This window comes from Aphanomyces invadans (assembly GCF_000520115.1).
Source record: "Aphanomyces invadans strain NJM9701 unplaced genomic scaffold supercont1.5, whole genome shotgun sequence".
NCBI lineage: Eukaryota > Oomycota > Saprolegniomycetes > Saprolegniales > Verrucalvaceae > Aphanomyces > Aphanomyces invadans.
In genome coordinates, this window is record NW_008580150.1 from 1,806,586 (window position 1) to 1,807,536 (window position 951).

A 951-nucleotide genomic window follows, 5' to 3' on the forward strand; every position below is an offset into this window, starting at 1 on the left:
GGATATAAATTGAGTATGTAATAAGCAAACTTCGGTGTGCCTTAAAATCCCTCGTTCAATGTAAACTCTTCGAGAATCGCGTCCAGAGACATTTCGACTCGGGTGACTGAGTGCCCCACAGGCTTTGTCCCACCAACGTACATGTTGGCGGGAAAGACCACTGGAGCGTCTGGAGCGGGGAGATGGACGGGAAAAACTTGCGTGCGCCGTCTGTCGTGTTGGTCGCCTGGGCTGGTGCGACCACGATATGTTCACGCAGAGCATCGAACATGTTGGGTGACGTCCACGGACGCGCAGTAGCAGCGGAACCTGGGGCATGACGGGACGTCGACTGGCGGGGAACACTGACCCATGGGGTAGGTTGGGGTGACTCGACACATGTGCGTTTGCTGTTGCCACTTGGGTGTCCGGTTTGACGCGGTGACGGGCTGGTGGGCTTCGAGGTGCGCTCTTCTTTTGCAGCTATGTCCAAGTCAATTCGCTGGTAGCCTTTCTTGTGGCTGTACCACCCTTTGCCATACACCCGGTAGTTCTGCCCCACGAAGATAATCTTGTCGATGAGACGGCCGACGCTCTTGAAAAGTCGAGGAGCTGCGTCCGAGTTGAAGAAGAGACGGTAGCGCGAGCCTCTAGCACCAAACGCCTCTGACACTTGGGTGTACTGGCCCGTGATAGGAGGAGCGCCCAGAGTAGCCAGCACTTCCCAGAGGTAACGTTCCACAGGACGCTCGTGCACGAAATTGAGAATGTCGACGTGAAAACCGTCGAGAGCGTGGGGTCGGGACATGGTGAAGCGCTCTTTCGAGCCATCACGCGACACAGGAATGGTGAACGACACTCCCGTAAGTCGATCAGCGCCTCAAAAGATGATTGGCTCCAAAAAAGTTGCTGATTGGCTGAGCCCTTGAAACACTGAACAATATCTGCCAATGAAGACTCGAGCCCAGGGTG

At 55.4% G+C, this 951-nt stretch overlaps 1 protein-coding gene across 1 annotated transcript; it reads right to left on the reverse strand.

The window, feature by feature from the left end:
* Positions 1 to 55: 55 nt before the first annotated feature.
* On the reverse strand, positions 56 to 787 carry H310_03558 (hypothetical protein; the record flags this gene model as incomplete). The annotated part of the gene is made up of 1 exon (XM_008867471.1): positions 56 to 787. The coding sequence occupies one exon, from the start codon at positions 785 to 787 to the stop codon at positions 56 to 58; it is 732 nt and encodes a 243-aa protein (XP_008865693.1).
* Between the last annotated feature and the right edge of the window lie 164 nt (positions 788 to 951).